Here is a 25,391-nt window from a genome sequence, read left to right on the forward strand (position 1 = left end):
AAAGATACCAATGTTCATTATAATCCCTCCCAACTAAAATGGGTGATGAGGAATTCTGTTTCAGGTCTAGCCTGTTCGTGCAGAAGCCCTGGAGTAATTGCTGCAATTTGTCGTAACTTCGTACTCCTCTATTACACAGTGTTAGAGCTTAGCTCTGGAAATGCTGGCTAATACACATAAGCCAGTTCTGATGAAGCCCAAAACGTCGACTCTATTCCTCTGCATGGATAGTGCCTAACCTGCTGAGTTCCTCCAGCATTTTGTGTGTGTTACAAGTTAGCAACTTCAGGATCTCTGTGTCCTGACAAACATATTCGAAAATCTCAAACCTCCTGGCAAGGAACCAGCTGCATTTTCACATGAAATCTATTTGAATAACAATCAGTACACCAAAGAAGGATAATTGAACGATTTATGTAATTTAATCCTACTTTAAAATTGAAGCAATAAGTAATTAACCAATTAAGAGTTATAGACTCAGGGGGAATCATAAAGTTGTAGAGTACAGCATTAGGTCCTTGAATGAACCAGCGTGGATAACTTTACTCACCTCAACACTGAATTGATTACATAATTTTTGGACTCACTTTCAAAGACTCTAAAACACACGTTCGCAGTATTATTTATTTGCTTATTTATTTAATATTATTATTTTTTGTTTGCTTCCTTGAGGTTTTTGTAGCCTGATGCGGTAAAGGGGACAAGCTCCCACTACCTATTAAATGCTCACAATGGTGTGCGCCTCAAATTACCTCTGATAGCCAAGTCTAGCTCCTGGCCTTCACATGTGGCTGAGCTACTAAGCCTGGTGGAACTGTTTCTACTGACAAGAGAAGGAGCAAAGGTGGGTTACTGGCGCCTTAGAACCAGTCACTTCGAGCAGATGGGGCTCATCAGGAAAAACTCTTATCTCAAACCTCCACTGTCTTGCAGCTATACCAACTCATGGGAAAGGCTTCGGGAATAAACGCAGAGGGAAAAATCTGGAGCTGGATTCCCTCAGGCAGTCCTACATTGAGTTCAATGCTGACTGGCAACTCCTGCAATGCTGCTGGTACCACACTGTCTCGGTCTCTGCCGTTCCTTTGGGTTCATTAGTTGTGTGGGGAGGGGGAGCTTACTACATGGGCTACAGCTTGCTCTCTACATCGTACTGCACAGGCTTGCATATCTAGGCAGCTAGGATGCAATGTCCATGATCAAGTCTGACTGATAGAGGCCTCACTCATTATTTGTTTTTGTTTTGTATTTGCACAGTTAGTCTCCTTTTGCACATTGGCTGTTTGTCAGTCTTTGTGTGTAGTTTTTCACTGATTCTACTGTATTACTTAGGCGTTTTACTGTATAACAGGCGAATGGTATGCTGGCATGCAAGAGGATTCAAGTACAGGAGCAGGGAGGTACTACTGCAGTTGTACAAGGCCTTGGTGAGACAACACCTGGAGTATTGTGTGCAGTTTTGGTCCCCTAATCTGAGGAAAGACATCCTTGCCATAGAGGGAGTACAAAGAAGGTTCACCAGATTGATTCCTGGGATGGCAGGACTTTCATATGATGAAAGACTGGATGAACTAGGCTTATACTCGTTGGAATTTAGAAGATTGAGGGGGGATCTGATTGAAACGTATAAAATCCTAAAGGGATTGGACAGGCTAGATGCAGGAAGATTGTTCCCGATGTTGGGGAAGTCCAGAACGAGGCGTCTCAGTTTGAGGATAAAGGGGAAGCCTTTTAGGACCGAGATTAGGAAAAACTTCTTCACACAGAGAGTGGTGAATCTGTGGAATTCTCTGCCACAGGAAACAGTTGAGGCCAGTTCATTGGCTATATTTAAGAGGGAGTTAGATATAGCCCTTGTGGCTAAAGGGATCAGGGGGTATGGAGGGAAGGCTGGTACAGGGTTCTGAGTTGGATGATCAGCCATGATCGTACTGAATGGCGGTGCAGGCTCGAAGGGCTGAATGGCCTACTCCTGCACCTATTTTCTATGTTTCTATGTTTCTATACTTTGTTCCACTGTGAATGCCTGCAAGAAAATGAATCTCAGGGTAGCATATGGTGACATATACATACTTTGATAATAAATTTACTTTGAACTTTAGCCCATTATGTCCATGCTGACCTTTGTATTTATACTAGTTTGACTTTAGGGTCAGAATCCATTTTATTATCATTGGTATATGTTGTGAAATTTATTGTTCTGCATCAGAAATACAGTGGAATACATAAGAATTACTATAAAGTACAATAAGAATAGATTTTTTAAAATAGTGTAAAAAGAGAGAAAAATAGCAAAAGGTGGGTAAAATGTACCCACGTTCTTTTCCTGTAGCTTTCATGTTGAATTGATTCCACTGCTTGTGTATAGAGCTTCAAATGCTTCTCTATGGAAGCAATTAAGTTTTATTTTTTTAAATATTATAAACAAAGAATTAAACATCAGAGAAACATAGAAAATCCACAGCACAGATCAGAACTGAACATAGTACTCTAAGTGGGACCTAACTAAGCTGTAACATTACCTCACGGCTCTTGAACTCAATCCCATGGTTGATGAAGGCCAACACAGCATATGCCTTCTTAACAACACTGTCAACCTGCCCAATAGCTTTGAGTGTCCTAAGGACCTGGACCCCAAGATCTCACTGATCTTCCACACTGCCAGGAGTCTTACCATTTATATTATATTCTGTCTTCAAATTAGACCTACTAAAATGAACCACTTCACACTTTCACCTGGGTTGAAATCCATCAGCCACTTCTCAGCCCAGTTCTGCATCCTATCAATCACACTGTAACCTCTGACAGCCCTCCACACTATCCACAACACCCCCAACCTTTGTGTCATCAGCAAATTTACTAACCCATCCCTCCACTTCCTCATCCAGGTCATTTATAAATATCACAAAGAGGAGGAGTCCCAGAACAGATCCCTGCAGAACACCACTGGTCACTGTCCTCAATGCAGAATATGAAGGAAAATTAACCTGTGATTTACCAACAGTGATTTCTAGTCTGGACAATACTCCAAATCAGAGACTCACTTCTGCAGAATTTAACATGGAGTCCAATCGAGGAAAGCCATTATAAATTGTGGTGGTCAGATGGAAGAACAACAATCCTAAATATTACATTTCAGATTCAGATTTATTAATCACATGTACATTGAACCATACAGTGAAATGCGTTGTTTGCGTTAACAACGAGCACACCAAGGGGTGTGCTGGGGGCAACCTGCAAATGTCGCCATACATTCTAGTGCCCACAACAACACAATCAACAGCACCAACATCAAAAGAAGGCAACCATAGCAAAATAAGCCTCTGTCCCTTCCCTCCCACCCACCCATTCACGCACGCAGACAGTCCTACAACCCCAGGGACAGGCTGCATCAGGGCCTCCAGTGCTTGTAACCGCTTGTCAGACTCACAGACATCGATCATTCTCTACTATCAAGGTTGAATGGATATAAACCAACTGTTGCATATTTATACCAAAATACAGATAAGCATTGAATAGATATTTTCTGATGAGATATTTGTGACCGGCAATCTTAACTCTCATTCTCCACAGATGCTGCCCGATCTGCAAAGCAGAAGCAGCAATTCCTGCTTTTATTTCAGATTTTCAGCATTTGTAGCGTTTACTCCTGCCTGTCAGCAGAGGGCAACAGTAGCTCAAAATCATATATTTTGCTCAGTGTGCAAGTTAAGCAGATTTATTTATTTATTTAACGATACAGTGCGGTGTAGACCCTTCGAGCCACGCTCACCCCAGCAAACCCATTTAATCCTAACCTAATCACAGGGCAATTTACAATGACCAATTAACCTACCCTGTAGGTCTTCCGACTGCGGGAGGATACCCACCCATGTCACGGATAGGACGTACAGAGACTTCTTACAGAATGGTGCTGGAATTGAACTCTGAAGGGAGGTGGGGGGGGGAGCCTTGGAGTTCTGACATTTAACTGTCATTCATTTAACTGCTCCATCTTCCCTCCCCATGCCTCCTTCCCGCTCTCAGTCCACAATAGAGATCCCTATCAGAATCAGGTTTATCATCACTCACCCGTCATGAGATTTGTTTTCTTTTGCCTAAAACTTTTGCACAGCCATGTATTTGTCAAAATGGAGCAGAGAGTGAGTTTGTAAATCTGGCAGGAACAAAGGATGTTGGAAATGGCAAGAGTAGAGCACAGTAGGAGGGCGTGGGATAGGTGGAAGAAAAGGAGTGCAGTGCAATACATAAAATTACTACAGTATTGTGCAAAAGTCTTAGGTAAATATGAAAGGAAAGAAGAGAGAATGCCCAGGTGGGTTCTTTGATTATGCTGGCTGATTAATTGAGGCAATGGAACTATAAACAGAGTCTGTAGAGGGGATGTTGGTTCCTGTGATGTGCTGAGCAGAGTTCACAAGCCTCTACAGTTTCTTGAAGGCAAATACATCTAGAGGACACAGAATGTGGATCTACATTTGTTAGCACCATCCTAAGAGTACTGCTCCTTCCTCCTTAAGGCAGCACCATCCTCCCCTCCCTATCACTGTGGAATTTAGAAGGCTGAGAGGGGATCTTATTGAAACATATAAGATTATTAAGGGATTGGACACGCTGGAGGCAGGAAGCATGTTCCCGCTGATGGGTGAGTCCAGAACCAGAGGCCACAGTTTAAAAATTAGGGGTAGGCCATTTAGGACGGAGTTGAGGAAAAACTTTTTCACCCAGAGAGTGGTGGATATATGGAATGCTCTGCCACAGAAGGCTGTGGAGGCCAAGTCTCTAGATGCTTTCAAAAAAGAGATGGATAGAGCTCTTAAAGATAGCGGAATCAAAGGTTATGGGGATAAGGCAGGAACTGGATACTGATTGTGGATGATCAGCCATGATCACAGTGAATGGTGGTGCTGGCTTGAAGGGCTGAATGGCCTACTCCTGCACCTATTGTGTATTGTCTATTATCACTCCTATGCAGTCCCCTCCTTGCTCATCACATCTCTACAGCTTCCTCATTTCCTCCTCCTATCACATCTCTGCAAACCCCCTCCCTCCTTCTCACATCCTAGCAGCTCTTCAATCACATCCCAGCAACTAGCTCTCTCTCCCCATCACATCCACAACAGCTCTATCTTCCCTCCCATCACTGCCCCTAAGCCCCTCCATCACATCCCCTACACCCCACCTCCTTTCCTTCCCATCAAATGCCTCTTTCCTACCCTCCCTATCACATCCATACATCTCACTTCTTCTCTCCCCATCACACACCCTCAGTTCTCCTACAGCCTCATTACTGCTCTCTGACTCCCCTCCTTCCTTATCATATCCTCTGCATCTCCCTCCTCCCCATTACATCCCTCCCTTCCTTCCCCAACATATCTCTGGAATTTCCCTCTTATCCTCCCCATGACACACCTCTCCCATCACCACTTCCCAAGTCCCATCTCTCCTTCCTTCCTCCCCAAAGCATCCCTACATCTCCCTCCTTTGTTTCCTATCACATCTTCTACATCTCCCTCCTCCCCATCATTATTCCCCAAGTTCCCTACATCCTTCCTTCCCATCCCAAACATGTCATTGTTCAAAGTGTTGGAGGAACTCAGCAGGCCAGGCAGCATCTATGTGAAAAAAGTACAATCGCCGTTTTGGCCCGAAATGTTGACTGTACTTTTTTCCATAGATGCTGCTTGGCCTGCTGAGTTCCTCGAGCACTTTGTGTGTGTTGTTCAGATTTCCAGCATCTGAAGATTTTTTTCTGTGGCCTATCATTGTTCCCTAAATTGCCCTACTCCCCATCACAACACACCTCCCATTTAAAATGCTGTAAGGGTCTTCATTGTGAAAGGTCTCGGCCCGAAACGTCGACTTTTCCCATAGATGCTGTCTGGCCGGCTGAGATCCTCCAGCAGTTTGTTTGAACAATGACATGTTTGGGATGGGAAGGAAGGATGTAGGGAACTTGGGGAATAATGATGAAGGGTGTGATCTGACTGAGATCCTCCAGCATCTTGTGTGTGTTGCTTGAATTTCCAACAATTGCAGATTTTTTCGTTTGTGACCCCTCTCCCCAACAAAACACACACACATGATTGTTCTCCAAGTCCCCGACATAACCTCCCTCCCCAGCGAGGCTGCCTCCGCCCCGCCCGATCGGGAGCGCGCCTCGCTGCTGCCCTGTGACGTTAGAGCCGGACGTGCGGGTGCCCGCGGCGGTTTGTGGGCGGGGAGGAGGGTCGGAGTCGGACCCGTTCCCGTTGTGAGGATGAAGCAGACGGTGGCGGTGCCGGCCTTCCTCACCAAGCTGTGGGCCCTGGTCGAGGATCCTGACACCAACGAGTTCATCTGCTGGAACCAGGTGAAACGACGCTGCAGACCTGCCTCGCGTCCTCCGGGGGCCTTTGTGCTTCAGCCACGGGGAAGCGGCGTTCTCCCCCTCGCCAGGGCCGGCTTGTTGCCTGGTGGCGGTGGGTCGTGGATCCGGAAGGAAAACAAAAGGAGTGATGCCCGTCCGTGTGGCCAAGCCCGGGAGCGGCGGGGGGAGCCGGCCCGGGCGGTGTTACAGTCCTCGGGGCCTGGTGTAGGGAGTGCGGGGAGGGAGCGGGTGCTGGGGGTGAGTGTGATGAAAGTCTGGGTCACATCTCCTTCTCGATTCCCTTTCTGACTGCAGAATGGCCACGGCTTCCTGGTCCTGGACGAGCAGCGGTTCTCCAAGGAAATCCTGCCCATGTACTTCAAGCACAATAATATGGCCAGTTTCGTCCGGCAGCTCAATATGTGTAAGTGTAAACACGCTTTTGCCTGGTGACATGTGCATCAGGCACGCAGGCCTAGTCTCGCCCATCACAACACCGCAACTGGTTCCTCAGGCATGACTTCCTTTTTAAATTCTCCTTTAACAGTAGCAATCTCCTCGTGCATAATTAAATGTCTGTGTTGCGTTGGCAATACCCCATAAACCGAAAATCGTTTGGATGGAATGATAGAAAAGTAATCTGATTTTATCTTGATAGTTTTACGTTGTCTAATCATAAATATTACAACTAAAAAAATCATTGGTGAAGCTACATGTGACAGTATTATGTTCAGTTCTGGTTGCCCAGATATAGGAGGTTTGTTATTAAGCCGGAAACAATGCAGCAAAGATTAATGAGGACTTGATTTACAAGGCTCTGACTTTTTCTCCGAGGTATAAGAGGCTGAGGGGTGACCTTTATATAAGTATTTAAAATTAAGTGAATGCTTGATTTTTTTTTCCTCAGGTTAGTGGAAGCAAAAACTAGTGGGCATAGGTAAGAACATAGAAAACCTACTGCACAATACAGGCCCTTCGGCTCATAGAGTTGTGCTGAACATGTTCCTACTTTAGAAATTACTAGACTTACCTATAGCCCTCTATTTTACTAAGCTCCATGTACCTACCTAAAAGTCTCTTAGAAGAACCTGTCATCTGCCTCCACCACCGTTGCTGGCAGCCCATTCCACACACTCACCACACTCTGAGTAAAAGAACTTACCCCTGACATCTCCTCTGTATCTACTCCCCAGCACCTTAAACCTGTGTCCTCTTGTGGCAGCCATTGCAGTCCTGGGAAAAAGCCTCTGACTATCCACACGATCAATGCCTCTCATCGTCTATCAAGTCACCTCTCATCCTCTGTCGCTCCAAGGAGAAAAGGCCAAGTTCACTCAACCTAGTCATAGTCATACTTTATTGATCCTGGGGGAAATTGGTTTTTGTTACAGTTGCACCATAAATAATAAATAGTAATAAAACCATAAATAGTTAAATAGTAATATGTAAATTATGCCAGGAAATAAGTCCAGGACCAGCCTATTGGCTCAGGGTGTCTGACCCTCCAAGGGAGGAGTTGTAAAGTTTGATGGCCACAGGCAGGAATGACTTCCTATGACACTGTGTGCTGCATCTCGGTGGAATGAGTCTCTGGCTGAATGTACTCCTGTGCCCAACCAGTATATTATGTAGAGGATGGGAGACATTGTCCAAGATGGCATGCAACTTGGACAGCATCCTCTTTTCAGACACCACTGTCAGAGAGTCCAGTTCCATCCCCACAACATCACTAGCCTTATGAATGGGTTTGTTGATTCTGTTGGTGTCTGCTACCCTCAGCCTGCTGCCCCAGCATACAACAGCAAACATGATAGCACTGGCCACCACAGACTTGTAGAACATCCTCAGCATCGTCCGGCAGATGTTAAAGGACCTCAGTCTCCTCAGGAAATAGAGATGGCTCTGGTCCTTCTTGTAGACAGCCTCAGTGTTCTTTGACCAGTTCAGTTTATTGTCAATTCGTATCCCTAGGTATTTGTAATCTTCCACCATGTCCACACTGACCCCCTGGATTGAAACGGGTCACCGGTACCTTAGCTGTCCCCAGGTCTACCACCAGCTCCTTAGTCTTTTTCACATTAAGCTGCAGATAATTCTGCTCATACTATGTGACAAAATTTCCTACTGTGGCCCTGTACTCAACCTTGTCTTCCTTGCTGATGCATCCAGCTATGGCAGAGTCATCCGAAAACTCCTGAAGATGACAAGACTCTATGCAGTAGCTGAAGTCCGAGGTGTAAATGGTGAAGAGAAAGGGAGACAAGACAGTCCCCTATTCGAGAAGGGAAAGCTTGTAGGGAACATGGACTAGTATTTCTCACAGAGGGTGGTGGGTATATGGAACAAGCTAGCAGAGGAAGCAGTTGTGACAGGCACAATTACAACATTTGAACAAGGACAGCCTTTGATTGAGGAAACTGATGCTTGATGGACAATTGTACCCAATGATCTGTACAAAACTCATGGTTTACCAGCCAATAGTAATCTCTGATCTCATACATACATTACTAATAGCAGGCATTCCAGCACAGCGGAACAAAGCAATGTTATATTTGCATCTGTAAAGTGGTCCAGGTTCACTAAAGGATAAGACAATCAATGTCAGTGCCCCTTCACAGTCAGTGTCCCCTACATTGTGGCCCTAGTTGCTCTCTTAGGTAAGCTACGTTGTTTGCGTGTCCAGCACTAGTCTTCTGCATCCTGGAAGAGACACTCCATCTGAAGCTGTGGGAAACATGTCTCACTCCTGCTCCTCGCACACCTGTGCCACCTGTTCCACACCTCTCCGGCAGCGTTGCACCGTCACCATTCCCAATATCCTTTGCATCCACCGGATTTTCAAACTCTCTCTGATTCACACTGACAAATGTAGTGCTGTGCAAACAATCTTAGGCATCCTAGCTATGTACAGTATAAGACTTTTGCACAGTCCACCAACTTGTGAGAGAGGGTTGAATTTGCAGGGAAGTTACAAATGTGCACAAGAATTACAGTGGGAGATTTCCTTATTGTTAATGGAGATTTTCTTTGTGTTTGTACCTGTATTATGTAGAACAGTTTTGTGGCCTTCTGCTCTTTCTCTGTAGCTCTGCAAATTATTTTCTTCCTAGTGCTTGTGCAGTTAGTCTTTAAACCGACTTTTACTGTTTTCCACCATACTTTCAAGTTATGGCTTCCAGGTCATAACCACCAACTGTTTTTTTTCTTAATCTGATGTTCATCTTTTTAAATCTGTTTTTCCTGATCTCTGAATCTTTTCTCTTGGGAACATCTTCTCTCTATTTACTCAAATTAAACCTGATGTTATCTTGAATACTATTATCAAATAAAGCTTTATCAAAGCTTTTCACTGTATCTTGGTGCATATGGCAATAATAAACCAATTACCAAATATCCTCTCATCCTTTGCTTACACAATGCGCGATCACAGCTTTACAGTCGAAACTTGTAACTGAGATTTCTCATCCTTAACTGTAGTAACAGAAATCAGTTCCAATACTTGAATTGTGGTCAGTTTAATATTTTATAGAGATTCAATATAATGCCTCTGTTTCTGATGTCCAAGCTTCTGTCTTTTGCTGATTGAACTTTCATATGATTAATACATGTATACATTCAGATCTCTGTGTTCCTGCATGTCCTTCAAATCGTGCATTTTGTTTATATTTTTAACATCTTGCCAAAATGTATCACTTTACACTTTGCAATATTAAACTTAATCTGCAAGTATCTATTCATTATGTCAGCCTATCTATAAACTGTTGCAGTTTGTTGCTATCCTCAAAAAAACACATCTCTTGTTTTAGATCATCTGTAAATTCTAAAGTAGTGTCTTGAACAACCAAATCCAAGTAATTAAAGTTCATTAAAAACTACATAGGTTTCAGCACTGACTTCTGTGGGCCATTACTATGTAATTAGATTAGATTACGAGGACACTCAGTCCTCGTTTATTGTCATTTAGAAATGCATGCAATAAAAAATGATACAGTGTTCCTCCAGAAAGATATCACAGAAACACAGGACAAACCAAGACTAAACTGACAAAACCACATAATTATAACATGTTTACACAACAGTGCAAAGCAATACCATAATTTGATAAAGAGCAGACCATGGGCACGGTAAAAAAAAAGTCTATCATCTCACGCAGAAGGTAGAAGAGAGAAACTCTCCCTGCCATGAACCTCCAAGCGCTGCAAACTTGCCAATGCATTGGAAGTACCCGACCGCAGCCGACTCTGAGTCCGTCCGAAAACTTCGAGCCTCCGACACTGAGCACCATCTCTGCCGAGCACTTCGACTCTGCCCTGGCTGCCGAGCAACAAGCAAAGCCGAGGACTCGGGGCCTTTCCCTCCGGAGATTCTGGATCACACAGTAGCAGCGGCAGTGAAACAGGCATTTCAGAAGTTTCACCAGATGTTACTCCATGCTCTCACGTCTGTCTCCATCAAATCAGGGTTATGCACGGCACCCTACTTGACAGATAACAGATAATCATTCACCGGAGTGGCCGCTGCGAGCTGAGTCGAGCCTCCATCTTCTCCATTCTGTCTGAAAGCACTTATTTATAAAGACTTTTAATCCATCAACCTCAGTTTTACAAATAGCACATTCATAAACACCTTTTGTAAATCCACATTGAAGTCTGCATTCACTTCAAACACCTTCTGTAACTTGTATTTTAAAAAAATCATTTGAGTTGGTCAAATGATTTGCTTTTAATATACCCAATTTAATATCCTTTGTTAACTCAAAACTTTATTCTTTTTCACTACTTCATGCTCATACTTGAAGGAATAAGAAGGAATGCTTATTCCTTCTCCAGTCCTCGCAAAAAGGCTGATAGCCTTGCTACTGAGGTGTACTCTGTCCACCTTGAATTGGCCTCTTCGGTGCCAGAACTGGTCCTAACACCCCATGAATCTTCCTCCTGTCCTCTCCTTATCCACAATTTAATCAATCCTATTCTCTTTAACATCTTGCTATATTCCCATTTCTGTGAAAACTTTGCTAGATTTCCTGTTGGTAACAATCAAAGTAGTGATTCTTTGATAACAGGATGCCTATTTTTACTCTATTTCTAATAAATGTTCTTCACCCTTGAATCAAGTTTATTATCGGTGTCAATGGTTGTGAAATTTGTTGGTTTGCTGCAGCAGTACAGTGCAAAACATAAACTAAAATAGTGCAAAAGAGGAATAGCAAGGTAGCATTTTTGGGTTCATGGACTGCTCAGAAATCTGGTGGAGAGTAGGAAGCTTTCCTAAAATGTTGAGTGTGAATCTTCAGGCTCTTTTATCTCATGCCCCGTGGTAGTAATGAGAAGAGGGTATGTCCTGGGGTGGGTGGTGTGGGTCCTTAATGATGGTTGCCACCTTTTTGAGGCACCTCTTTGAAGATATCCTTGATGGGGGAGGAGAGGAGTGTTGTATCCATGATGGAGGTTGCTGAGTCTACAACCATCTGAAGCTTCCTGCAACCATCCACACCAGGCAGTGATGCACGAGTCAAAATGCTCGCCAACCACCATATATATGTAGAAATTCTCAAGAGATTGATGACATACCAAATGCCTTCAAACTCCTAATGAAGTAGAGCCCCTCGTGTGCCTTCTTCATGATTGCATTAATGTGTTTGGCCCCGGATAACATCAGAAATAAGTCTAGGCCATCTGACCCGTTTAGTCTGCTCTGCCATTCAAAAAGATGGCTGATCTGGCCATGTACTTAGTTCCACCTGCTTTCCTTTTCCTTATAACCCTTAATTTCCCCAGCTATGTAAAAAATATCTATGTACATAAAGAGGTAGCCTCTGTTGCTACCTGAGTAGAAAATGCCACCGATTCACCGCTCTCTGGGAAAATCCTCTCTATCCCAAATATATTCTCCAAAACCTGAGGCTGTGTCCCCAAGATCTAGGCCCATTCACCAGTGATAACAGCTGCCCCCCCATCTTGTTTATTCATTTCACAACTTTATATGTCTCTATAAATTACCCCCCTCCCCATTCTTCCTCCAAAGTTCCATAGAGCACAGTCCCAGGCAATTCAATCCCTTGTCCATCCTTTTTATTGCAACATTAATATGTCCTTCCCTAGTTTTGGATGATTTCCATTCCTGACAGCTATTTGTTAGCCAGTTTGCCAGCCACAAACCAAATTCTCATAGGGCAGAAGATGCCTGCTATGATGGATAGTCTCACAGAAATAGATGGTCTGGAGAAGCGATTTTAAATCTTGTTTTGTTACACTTGTTAAACAGCTGATATTAATAAATTTAGTATGAGGCTATTTCTGACCAATAACATTTTAAAAGATTTCATTGTAGGTGAGGTTTTAAATGCTTTTGATGGTTTTAAAAAAGCCACTGCTGTTGGCCCAGATGGCATGTCTCTAGAATAGATTTGCAACATTGACATCAGTGTGTTAACGAGAACTTTTGCTTTGTGGGTTTGATGTTGCAAAGTTCCAGCTAGTTTCAAGAACAGTTGCCTGCCTACAGTCACACAGCATCCTGAAATCCATCTTCCAGCCTCCTAAGTGCAATCTCCCACATACTGGCTGTATATATGCTGGGTGTTCATAAGCTGTGGATGATCTATATATTCTATGTGGAACAAGTTTGAATTGAAGATGTAAGCAACACATACAAAATTCTGGAGGAACTTGGCAGGCCAGGCAGATCTATGGAAAAGAGTAAATAGAAACATAGAAATCTACAGCACATTACAGGCCCTTCGGCCCACAAAGTTGCGCCAACCATGTAACCTACTCTAGAAATTGCCTAGAATTTCCCTACCGCATAGCCCTCTATTTTTCTAAGCCAAATGTACCTAAGAGTCTCTTAAAAGACCCTATTGTATCTGCCTCTACCGTCGCTGGCAGTGCATTCCACATTACCCCCCACTCTTTGTGTGGAAAAATTTACCTCTGACGTTCCCCTTGTACCTACTTCCAAGCACCTTTAAACTATGCCCCCTTCGTGTTAGCCATTTCAGCCCTGGGGGAAAAAACCTCTAGCTAACCACACAATCAATGCCCCTCATCATCTTATACACTTCTGTCAGGTCACTTTTCACCCTCCATTGCACCAAGGAGAAAAGGCCAAGTTCACTCAACTTATTCTCATAAGACATGCTCTCCAAGCCAGACAACAACAACAATTTTTAAAAGCGTTAACAGGAGGAATTCTGCAGATGCTGGAAATTCAAGCAAAAGTTGCTGGTGAACGCAGCAGGCCAGGCAGCATCTCTAGGAAGAGGTCGAATGTACCTCTTCCTACAGATGCTGCCTGGTCTGCTGCGTTCACCAGCAACTTTGATGTATGTTGCAACAAGAACAGTTGATGTTTTGGGCCGAAACCCTTCATCAGGACTGGGATAAAAACATGAGAAGTCTGAGTAAGGACGTGGGGGAAGGGGAGGACAAGGTGATAGGTGAAACCGAGAGAGAGGGAGGGTTGAAGTAAAGAGTTGGGAAGTTGATTGCTGAAAGAGATAAAGGGCTGGAGAAGTGGGAAATGGAGAAATGATAAGAGAGGACAGAAGACCATGGAAGAAAGGGAAAGGGGAGGAGCACTTGAGGGAGCTGATGGGCAGGTAAGGAGATAAGGTGAGAGAGAGAGAAACAGGAATGGGGGAATGTAAAGGGGGGGCAGTGCAATTACTGGAAGTTTGAGGAAATCGATATTCATGTTATCAGGTTGGAAGTTACCCAGAGGGAATATAAGGTGTTGCATCCACAACCTGAGTGTGGCCTCATTGTGGCAATAGAAGAGACTGTGGACTGACATGTCGGAATAAGAAAGGGAAGTAGAATTGAAGTGGTTGGCTACTGGGAGATCCCGCTTTTTCTGGCAGATGGATTTTGGCAGTTGGCAAAGTGGTCTCTGAATCTATGACATGTCTCACCGATATACAGGAGGCTGTACCAGATACAGCAGATGACCCAAATGGACACAAATGAAGTGTCACCTCACCTGGAAGGACCGTTTGAGGTGGTGTAGGGGCAGGTGTAGCACTTGTTCCACTTGCAAGGATAAGTACCGGGAGGGATGAGTGGACAAGGGAGTTGCATAGAGAGCGATTCCCGCGGAAAGTGGGGGCGAAGGAAAGGTGTGCTTAGTGGTGGGTATTTGTGGTTGAAGATGTAATCAGTGGTTTAAGCTGAACAATATTAGTGTAGTTATTGCTTTTACATTCAATTTGCTTCTGACTCAAGCAAGGTTATTGGGTGAAATTGGATGGAGTGGGAAAAAATAGACAGTGAAGAAAATTATAATTATTATCAAGCTTTCTGTTTATACCCAGCTAGTTGAAGGACTTTCCCCCGATCATGGTCCAAGGTTTAGCTTTTAGCCCTACAGCTACATAAGACAATTCATTAACTTCAAGTTTATCATCGGCTGAATGATCTACGTAGTAATTTTTTTTAGATTATGAAGACATGTAGTCCTCTTTTATTGTCATTTAGTAATGCATGCATTAAGAAATGATACAATATTTCCTCCGGTGTGATATCAGAAAACACAGGACAGACCAAGACTGAAAATACTGACAAAACCACATAATTATATAGTTACAACAGTGCAACAATACCATAACTTGATGAAGAAGCCCATGAGCACTGTAAAGTTCAAAGTCTCTTAAATGTCCCACATCTCACGCAGACGGGAGAAGAAAGAAAAACTCTCCCTGCCATGCCGACACAGTCCGACTCTGAGTCATCCGAAAACTTCAAGGTCTGATCAGCTGTCCAACACCGAGTACTGAGCGCCATCTCTGTCCGAACAATTCGACCTCCTTCTCGGTCACCAAAAGCAGGCAAGGCCGGGGATTTTGAGGCCTACCCTCTGAAAGATTCCTGACCACTCAATAACGACAGCAGCGAATGAGCGTTTCAGAAATTTCTCCAGATGTTCCTCTGTGCTTTCACGTCCATTCTCCATCAAATCAGAATTGTCCGCGGCCCCTATTTAACAGATATGATATCACTTTTCACCGGAGGGCTGCGCATGCGCAGGCGAGTTGCCATCTTCACTCTTCATTTTTGGAAAATTGAATCCTATAGATTGTAAACTCACTAAGCAATAGATGAATTGTAGTGGGTGGACGCTTTTGGTCATATACTCAGTGGCCACATTATTAGATAGGGGAGTGAAACCCAGTGTGGTCTGCTGTTGCTCTAGCTAATCCACTTCAAGGTTCAACACGTTGTGCAATCAGAGAAGCTCTTCTGCACACCACTGTTATAACAAGTGGTTATTTGAGTTACTGTCACCTTTCCTGTCAGCTTGAACCAGGTTAGCCATTCTCCTTTGACCTCTCTCATTAGCAAGCCATTTTTGCTCACAGACTGCTGTCCACTAGATTTTTTTTTGTTTATTGTTCCATTCTCTGTAAACTCTAGACTAGTGGTCACCAACCTTTTTAAGCCCAAGATCCCCTACCTCGACCATAAAGAAAGGCAAGATCTACCTACTAAATCGTTTAGAGAAAAAACAGCTCATGGTACTTCCAATCCTTTTATTTAGGCCTTTTATTTGGGCTAATTGTATTTGAATTACACAAAATACGTTTGTCAAACTTTCAAATTAGTTCAAACAAGAAAACACTGTAGCTAGCATATCAAGCAAGCCATAGCTGTCTTTCTTTATGAATATTACAATACTTCACACCTCTAACTCTAATTTTCATTATTTAATTTTATTTCAACATGGAAAATAAATGAATAAAAATTGACTGTTGCGCTCAGTGTGATGACTGGGGCTGAATACTTCCTGCTAGTTCCCTGAAATTTGGCTCATAACTACAGACAGCCAGTGTGAGACAGTCTGTGAGGTGTCTGTCAGTAAGACAGCTCCTGTACTTAGAATTAATAATTTTCATCTGTGAAAATGCAATTTCTAATAGATAAGTTGACCCGAAGTAGGCACTGACTTTTAGTGTTATAAAACCAACGCATTGCTGGGGCCCCATCGGTTGTTATTGCCACCAGGTTATGAATGGGGATGTAATTTCCACGGACATATTTGTTAAACTCATTGTAAATATCCTCACCTCTCGTTCTCTCCTTTAATTGCAAAAGAGTAAGGAAGTCTTCCTTTGTTGTAAAATCCTGGAAAGCTATTCTGACAAATACAACAAGCTGAGCTGTTTGCATTACATCCAGGGATTCATCGAACTGCAGTGAAAAATATTCACAGAGTGACAAGTCAGTTCACGAACTCTTGACAGTGACTCTACCCTCTTCGTTACTGTTGCAGGGCCAAGCGGTATATCATGTATTGCGGTTGTGATGTCGTTTTTGTTTTTAAAGTCATTAATAATAGTCTTTGTGGTAATGGCCATTGCGTCCTTGAATAAATCGCCATCTGTAAAAGCTTGTGTTTAGCCAAAAGGTGACTCACATGAAATGATGCTTCAATAGCAGCCTTATTTTGAGCAGCATGTTTTGTGAAAAATGATTGCTAGATTTCAGCTCCTCAACTTTCCCGGCACGGATTGCACTCTTTTTGGGGTAGGTGTCTTTAAATTCCTGGTGGTTGGTGTTGCGCTGCCGCTCCAGATTCCCTCTTTTAGTCAGTGCTTGTGTTTGGTGGCACAACATATACACACACTTGCCTTTCACCAAGGTAAACAGAAATTTCTCTTCCCATTCTGGATGGAAGTTGTACGTTTTCGCCTTCTTTCGTGGAGCCTCCGCCATGCTATCAGGATATCACGAGCGAGTGCCGTATTTCTTTCCAACTGTGATAAGACTGCTGAACGGATCCTGACCCGGATCTGGGCCATACTCTCCCAATATCCGGACCTGCCTCTGGTTTTTTTTGCACTACCTTACTTCCAATTTTTCTATTTTCTATTTATGATTTATAATTAATTTTTTAAAATATTTACCAATTCTAACTATTTTTAATATTTAATATTTGTAATCCAGGGAGTGTGAAGCGCAGAATCAAATATCGCTGTGATGATTGTACGTTCTAGTACCAATTGTTTGGCGGCAATAAAGTATAAAGTATTGATGTTTGCTACAGTCTGTACTCTTATCTAATCTAATTGGTCACTTTGATGCAGCACAAGCCACGCTGAAAATGCGGTGCATGGCAGTGGAGCTACGCACATGCGCACTGGGCAGAAAGAATGGAACTAAAACCCCGCAACCCAGAAGCAATCTGTCTTTACAAACAGCTTTCAGTAGCGAAAGTATTGCTATTTTACTATTGTCCTAATTAGTATTACTTATTTTTTATAATGCTCACATTACAACAGTATTTGTGTATTTATTTTTGATTTTTTTTTTTCGGGATCTACTGGGAAAGTCTCGAAAATCGACTAGTTAATCACAATTGACGGGTTGGTGACCACTACTCTAGACTAGAGACTGTTGTGCATGAAAATCCCAGGAGATCAGCAGCTCGGAGATATTCAAACCAGCCCACCTGGTAGCAATAGTTATTCCACAATCAGCCACTTAGATTACATTTCTTCCCCATTTTGATATTTAGTCTGAAACACAATAGAAGCTCTTAACCATGTTTGTATGCTTTTACGTGTTGAATTGCTGACCAGCTATTTGCATTACCGAGCAGGTGTTCCTAATAAAGTGGCCACTTAGTGTATATTGAAATCCGTCCTTCAGTAATGCAAGTTTAATATCCACCCTAAAATTTAGTGATGCGCATATATCTAGTGTGCTCTGTGAATTGTGCAGGGAAAGTTCTGTATGAATGTCAGATTCCTATAGTTCATTTTACCATCTTCCACCTCACACCCTCACCTCAATGCACTTTATTTAAACTGTCCTCGGTCTAGTAACTACAGTCACAAGGAACACCACTGGATATACCTAAAAATTATTGACAGTGTTTGAAGTTGAAACCCAGGGTAATGGAGAAAAATACAAGCTGCTGGAACAACTCGTGGTCGGGGAAAAATCTTTAAAGGGGAAGAATGGTCAATGTTTTGGTCAAGACCCTGCGTCAGAATAAGTTTTTCACATTTAACCTTTTGTTCTTAAGTTGATCATGTTACATTTTTGGCTTCTTGTCATGAACAGTTTTACTAGTAATTACCAGAATTCTTAATGGTTGTGAATTTTTTTTGTTAGATTTCCTCATAACTCTTAAGGTGAACAGACTCAGCTTTTCCATTCTCCTTGTTGCAGATGTTTTTCATGTCTGGTACCTTTTGAAGGTCTTTTTTTTCATGATCTCTAAGATGTTCCCATTTTTGAGTATATCTTTATTACTTTAGCTGATGTGTTGAAGACTAACCAACAACTTGCTGTATCTTCAGCCAGTCTGACTTGGAAGTTTTCTCTTATAGACAGGAGTGAGACAAATGCTTTCTGAACATTTAATATCTTGCTAGTGTACTTACTGCTTGATGGGATCATTAACTGCTACCAAGGGGCATGCATTCACCAGTCCTCAGTTTGGACACAACCTAAATTTCAGTGGTGAGAATGACTGCCCTTTCCAAAAAAAGAGTCTAACTGAAAATAGTTAATTGAAGTGAATGAAAAGCTTTCAACAGTATGTTTTATTTTGCTTATACGACTGAGCTTTTTAATAATTAGGATCTGCTTGTTGTCATGATTCCCCCATTGTCTCCCTCCTTTCAGTTTGTATCATTTGTTTTTTTTATCGTCTTATCATTTTTACCATGTTACTAAAATCCCAATATGTTTTTAGTTATCTGGAGCAAGTGACTTTCAAGAATCTTTCCCTAAAGCTGAAGTAATCTGTAAATGCTTTATAGATGGCTTTCGTAAAGTGCTGCATGTCGATGGAGGTATAGTTAAACAGGAACGTGATGGACCTGTAGAGTTTCAACATCCATTTTTCAAGCAAGGGCAAGATGACTTATTGGAAAACATAAAACGAAAGGTAAGTGCCATAATTTCTAGTGTGCTGAGCGAAAAAAATGCATCTCTTATTTTTCCCTTTTTCCTGTTTTGTTAACCATTTACTGTACTTTTGTTCTTTGCCTTGGTTCTTTATATTGTTTCTTTCAAGGGGTGATGCATTAGTTTAAATAAGAACAGTTGTAAATGATTAATGTTTAAGTAGAGAGCTAAACAAAAGAATCTTAATCCAAAAGGATCCATGTGAATTCATGACGTATATCAAATCTGAAATGAGAGCATCCCCCAATGAGTCCATCTGTGATGCTCTTTATCGGAGACAAGTTTAAATTGGATTTCATTGTTGTTGCTAAATGCTGAAGTAGCCTCATTTAGCAGGAAATTCTGCAAAAAATGTTAAAGAACTTACTAAACATATCTGGTGTTCAAAACATGCCCATAGCTTGTTGACATCAGAAAGGAAAATAAAAGCTGAAAATGGTCAGCTGCTTGAGAATGTTTTTTTTGTAATTCTATTTCCAGAATGTGTAGTATTGCTTTTGTACTACTGAAATCTGAAAATGACTATACAGATCGATTTCTTAATTATATATCAGTATTAAAAGAAACTCATTTTTAATTATGTACTGGGACCAATTTATCCTGTATTACGGGACTAGCTATGAAAATGTTATCAAAATCTTTGTCTCATGAGCATTATCTTTAGTTGTTTATCTGGTGTACAGCCAGTATGCAAATGCAGTTTTGACATCCTTACCTCGACTCGCCTTTCTGATCCTAGCGAAGCAGTTATCTCATATCTGCCTTTCGAAGCACCCTGGCAAGGTGCTAAATTACACCAAAATATTCCATATAGGATAAATGACAGGGACCTTATAATATATAGAGAGACCTTGGGGTAAAGTCCATAGCTCCCTGAAACTGAGAGGATAGTGGAAAAAAATTACTTTGTATGGTTTGCGTTCATAAGCTTCAGCATTAAGTATAAGAGTTGGATGTCCTGCTTCAATTGTTTGGAATTGATTAGACTGCACTAAGTGTATGGTATACAGTTCTTGTCACCACACTACAGGAGTGCAGGAAAGATTCACCAGGATTTTGCCTTTATCTTTAAGTAGAGGTTGGATAGGCTGTCTTTATTCTCATTGGAATGCAGGAGGCTGAGGTGTGACCTTGTTGAGGGGCATAGTTTGGATACATGGCCAGAATCTTTTGCCCAGGAGCAGAGGAATCTAGAAGTAGAGGGCATAAGATGATAGGCAAGACATTTAAAAGAGAAGTGGTTCTTTGGAGCATAGGCTCTGTAACTTGCCCAGTGCCTAGGTCAAAGATTTCCCTTTGAGCTGGAGTGGAACTTGAGATGGGAGGGAAAGGAACACTTATTGTGGTCCACTTGGGCTCTGATAACATTGGTTGAACTAGGAAAGAGGATAAAACTGAAAAACAGAACTACAAGGGTAATAATTGCAGGATTAATGGGTGAGAAAAGTACAAATTATCACCAAATCTACCCATTCTACTACTCACCTATGCAACACGCACAAAATGCTGGAGGAACTCAGCAAGTCCGGCAGCATCTCTGGAAAGGAATAAACAGTTGATATTTTGGCCACCATTCATAGAACATAGAATAGTACAGCACAGTACAGGCCCTTCGGCCCACAATGTTGTGCCGACCCTCAAACCCTGCCTCCCATATAAGCCCCCACCTTAAATTCCTCCATATACCTGTCTAGTAGTCTCTTAAACTTCACTAGTGTATCTGCCTCCACCACTGACTCAGGCAGTGCATTCCACGCACCAACCACTCTCTGAGGAAAAAACCTTCCTCTAATATCCCCCTTGAACTTCCCACCCCTTACCTTAAAGCCATGTCCTCTTGTATTGAGCAGTGGTGCCCTGGGGAAGAGGCGCTGGCTATCCACTCTATCTATTCCTGTTATTATCTTGTATACCTCTATCATGTCTCCTCTCATCCTCCTTCTCTCCAAAGAGTAAAGCCCTAGCTCCCTTAATCTCTGATCATAATGCATACTTTCTAAACCAGGCAGCATCCTGGTAAATCTCCTCTGTACCCTTTCCAATGCTTCCACATCCTTCCTATAGTGAGGTGACCAGAACTGGACACAGTACTCCAAGTGTGGCCTAACCAGAGTTTTATAGAGCTGCATCATTACATCGCGACTCTTAAACTCTATCCCTCGACTTATGAAAGCTAACACCCCATAAGCTTTCTTAACTACCCTATCCACCTGTGAGGCAACTTTCAGAGACCTGCAAACATGTACCCCGAGATCCCTCTGCTCCTCCACACTACCAAGTATCCTGACATTTACTTTGTACTCTGCCTTGGAGTTTGTCCTTCCAAAGAGTACCACCTCACACTTCTCCTGGTTGAACTCCATCTGCCACTTCTCAGCCCACTTCTGCATCCTATCAATGTCTCTCTGCAATCTTTGACAATCCTCTACACTATCTACAACACCACCAACCTTTGTGTCGTCTGCAAACTTGCCAACCCACCCTTCTACCCCCACATCCAGGTCGTTAATAAAAATCATGAAAAGTAGAGGTCCCAGAACAGATCCTTGTGGGACACTACTAGTCACAATCCTCCAATCTGAATGTACTCCCTCCACCACCACCCTCTGCCTTCTGCAGGCAAGCCAATTCTGAATCCACCTGGCCAAACTTGCCTGGATCCCATGCCTTCTAACTTTCTGAATAAGCCTACCATGTGGAACCTTGTCAAATGCCTTACTAAAATCCATATAGATCACATCCACTGCACTACCCTCATCTATATGCCTGGTCACCTCCTCGAAGAACTCTATCAGGCTTGTTAGACACGATCTGCCCTTCACAAAGCCATGCTGATTGTCCCTGATCAGACCATGATTCTCTAAATGCCTATAGATCCTATCTCTAAGAATCTTTTCCAACAGCTTTCCCGCCACAGACGTAAGGCTCACTGGTCTATAATTACCTGGACTATCCCTACTACATTTTTTGAACAAGGGGACAACATTCGCCTTCCTCCAGTCCTCCAGTATCATTCCCGTGGACAACGAGGACATAAAGATCCTAGCCAGAGGCTCAGCAATCTCTTCTCTCGCCTCGTGGAACAGCCTGGGGAATATTCTGTCAGGCCCCAGGGACTTATCTGTCCTAATGTATTTTAACAACTCCAACACCTCCTCTCCCTTAATATCAACATGCTCCAGAACATCAACCTCACTCATATTGTCCTCACCATCATCAAGTTGGTGAATTGGTGAATACCGGAGTAGTATTCATTGAGGACCTCGCTCACTTCCACAGCCTCCAGGCACATCTTCCCACCCTTATCTCTAATCGGTCCTACCTTCACTCCTGTCATCCTTTTTTTCTTCACATAATTGAAGAATGCCTTGGGGTTTTCTTTTACCCTACTTGCCGAGGCCTTCTCATGCCCCCTTCTTGGTCTTCTTAGCCCCTTCTTAAGCTCCTTTCTTGCTTCCCTATATTCCTCAGTAGACCCATCTGATCCTTGCTTCCTAAACCTCATGTATGCTGCCTTCTTCCACCTGACTAGATTTTCCATCTCACTTGTCACCCATGGTTCCTTCACCCTACCATTCTTTATCCTCCTCACCGGGACAAATTTATCCCTAACATCCTGCAAGAGATCCCTAAACATGGACCACATGTCCATAGTACATTTCCCTGCAAAAACATCATCCCAATTCACACCCGCAAGTTCTAGCCTTATAGCCTCATAATTTGCCTTTCCCCCAATAAAAATTTTCCTGTGCTCTCTGATTCTATCCTTTTCCATGATAATGCTAAAGGCCAGGGAGCGGTGGTCATCAGCCTCTCCATAGATGCTACCTGACTTGCTGAGTTCCTTCAGCATTTTGTGTTGTAGCTCAAGATTTCAGCACATGCAAAATCTCATATCTACTCAACTAAGCAACAGGGCCAATTTAAAGTGAGCTATTAATCTGCCGATGTGCTTATTATAGGATGTAGGAGGGAAAACTAATCGCCCTGGGGAAACCCAGTGCAGTTGCAGAGAAATCTGCGAACTCTATGCAGAAAGTACCAGAGCTTAGAATTGAACCAGTGTCGCTGAAACAGTTTTACCATCCTCAAGAACACATAGAAACAGAAAACCTACAGCACAATACAGGCCCTTCGGCCCACAAAGCTGTACTGAACGTATCCTTACTATAGAAATTATCTAGTGTTACTTATAGCCCTCTATTTTTCTAGGCTCCATGTACCTATCCAGGAGTCTCTTAAAAGACCCTATTCTATCTGCTTCCACCACCGTTGCCGGCAGCCTATTCCATGCACTCACCACTCTGCATAAAAAAACAAACAAACACTTACCCCTGACATCTCCTAGGTACCTACTTCCAAGCACCTTAAAACTGTGCCCTCTCGTGTCAGCCATTTCAGCCCTGGGGAAAAGCCTGTGACTACAGCACAGGGTACTGAAGGGATGAAATGTAAACCAAAGTATGACACGATGGGGCAGAAAATATAAGCAACACAAGTGATAGAAACCTGCATTGAAGTATGTATTGGAAGTTCCATGGTTACAGAAAACAACTTGTGTTATTTGCTAAGTTCCTCCACTTGTTGCTTGGATTTCCAGCATCTCCAGATATTCTCTTGTGTTATTTGCCTGCTTTAAAATGTGCTTTTGATGAGCATGGACGTCGTAATAGTTTTTGGCTGAAACAAGCAAACTAATTGCAAGATATATGTGTCAATTAATGACTTGGCCATTTTAAACTCTGATTGTTCCCTCCTGACCAATGTTCCCTGTAAGGTGTATGCATGCACACATCTTTTGCTGCATATGAACACAAGAAATGGGAGCAGGAGTAGGCCATCTGGCCCGTCGAGCCTGCTCCGCCATTCAATAAGATGAAGGCTGATCTGGCCATGGACTCATCTCCACCTACCTGCCTTTTCCCCATAACCCTTAATTCCCCTACTATGCACAAAGGAATTTAAACTGCGCTCCAAAGTTTGTCACTGTCTATCTCGTTGGCATGTGAGGTATATTTCATGATTGTACACAATCACATTTCCTTTTCTGGTTTCTGATGCAGACAGTGTTGACAACATGGGGTTTGCAACGATTCATCTGCAGACTTTAGAACTGGCTTATTTATACTGTTTTTATTGAAGAAATTGTTGATTCACTTGGTCGCATTCCAAACAAGCAAAGAACATGAAGTGCAGAAGATCTGCTAGTTAATTTAAAGTGGAAATACTTAATGAAACAGTAGAAACTGCTAACCCGAAAGAACATATGGTCAGGAATGTGCAGCTGTGAGAAATATTTATGTACAATACAGAAACTGGTGTTACCTGCATGTATTGGCATAATGCAAAAGTTGCTGGAGAATTAGCAAAAAGGAAGAAGTAGAGTGATATTTAGAAACTTGACTTTTTTTGAAGTGTTAATTAGCAAACAAATCACATGTGGATGGCGTGCAAAAGCTTCGGCAAGAAAACCCTTCAATACCCACTATAGGCCTGCTGCATATGTTTTATGAGAGTGCAGATTTTGTCAACTAGCTTTGTAATTTTATAACTTTTGTTTGACCATTTCAAACAACTTAAATAACATGAAAAGATTGATATTATTACTTCTTGCCATATAGTATATGAGAAATAAGACTCACTGTATTATTTTGTTTGTTTTAAGCAATGAACTGAACCTGGTAGTTTATTATCCTTAGAATAGCTGCAGGTTTACTTCCACTTAAAAACTCTGCGCCCATGTTGTTGTCATTGGGCAAAAAATTGCACAGCACAAGATTTTTCCGCACACTAGTATTACAAATTAGAGGGAACATTGCTCCTGACGTGGTTTATATTGAAGATATGCTAAAGGCATAAGGCAGTGGCCTACTTGCTGGAAATGCTGGTATGGAAGGCTTGGGTTTGAGAGCAGTTCAATAGGGAAACAAGTTGAGGGTTGAGGGTGGAAGACCAAAAGTGAGGAACCTGCTGAGAGTTTTCTGGTGATGGAGATGATTAACATTTGAGGGACAAGTCCCCAGGCCTGCAACAATAAGGGGTCACAGATTAGCTTAGTAATAATTGAAGCATTAAGATGTTATTTGTGTTTGGCAAAGGTACTTATTGCACCACCACTTAATTCTCAG

The 25,391-nt window shown here is 42.5% G+C and overlaps 1 protein-coding gene across 1 annotated transcript in view; it reads left to right on the top strand.

Moving 5' to 3' along the window:
• Positions 1-6,203: 6,203 nt before the first annotated feature.
• hsf2 (heat shock transcription factor 2) overlaps positions 6,204-25,391 on the top strand; it is a 45,652-nt gene continuing 26,464 nt past the window's right edge. Inside the window, exons 1-3 of the mRNA XM_063033992.1 lie at positions 6,204-6,352; positions 6,665-6,773; positions 19,116-19,243. Of these exons, the coding sequence (XP_062890062.1) occupies positions 6,260-6,352; positions 6,665-6,773; positions 19,116-19,243 (330 nt within the window). The 5' untranslated portion in view covers positions 6,204-6,259. The remainder of the gene's footprint in view (positions 6,353-6,664; positions 6,774-19,115; positions 19,244-25,391) is intronic.

Source organism: Mobula hypostoma, chromosome 2 (assembly GCF_963921235.1).
Source record: "Mobula hypostoma chromosome 2, sMobHyp1.1, whole genome shotgun sequence".
Lineage (NCBI taxonomy): Eukaryota > Metazoa > Chordata > Chondrichthyes > Myliobatiformes > Myliobatidae > Mobula > Mobula hypostoma.